This window comes from Penaeus monodon, chromosome 30 (assembly GCF_015228065.2).
Source record: "Penaeus monodon isolate SGIC_2016 chromosome 30, NSTDA_Pmon_1, whole genome shotgun sequence".
NCBI classification, from domain to species: Eukaryota; Metazoa; Arthropoda; class Malacostraca; order Decapoda; family Penaeidae; genus Penaeus; species Penaeus monodon.
In genome coordinates, this window is record NC_051415.1 from 18,766,619 (window position 1) to 18,767,126 (window position 508).

Consider the following 508-nt stretch of genomic DNA (forward strand, 5'->3'; position numbering starts at 1 on the left):
TTTTTTCTGCTGGAGATAAACGCTCGCCCCTCGCGGTGTTGTCTGGATCCGGGAATTCCATTGGGCGGGGCCGATGGTTCTCATCGCAACAGCGTTACCAACATGATGAAGAACACGTTTATCCTAACTCAGTAATGCCTTTATTAACAAACAAAAAATCCTCACCCGTGTAGAAGAATGTCACCGACAACAAGATCATGTCTCGCGTCTTGAAGAGCTCGAAGGACTTCTTGAGGGCGTTGAGCGGCCCTCCCATGTCGTCCTGGCGGCCGCTGCCGTCGGCGCCGGGCTTGGGCAGCGCCAGCAGGATCGCCAGGCCGACCAGCGCCACCCCCGTCAGCGCCGCGAACACCACGAGGCGCGTCCCGCTGTCGATGGTGTCCTTCCCCATGAACATGTAGTACACGAAGATGTTTCCGAAGAGGAGGCTGCGCACAGAGAAGATTGGCGCTGAGCATACGCACATACAAACAGGACGCACAAATACTCGCACAACCCAACTGCATTG

General features: G+C 56.1%; 1 protein-coding gene across 1 annotated transcript in view; it reads right to left on the reverse strand.

Moving 5' to 3' along the window:
- LOC119592604 (UNC93-like protein MFSD11) overlaps nt 1-508 on the reverse strand; it is a 10,581-nt gene that overhangs the window by 2,394 nt on the left and 7,679 nt on the right. Inside the window, 1 exon segment of the mRNA XM_037941488.1 lies at nt 166-444. Within this exon segment, the coding sequence (XP_037797416.1) occupies nt 166-444 (279 nt within the window).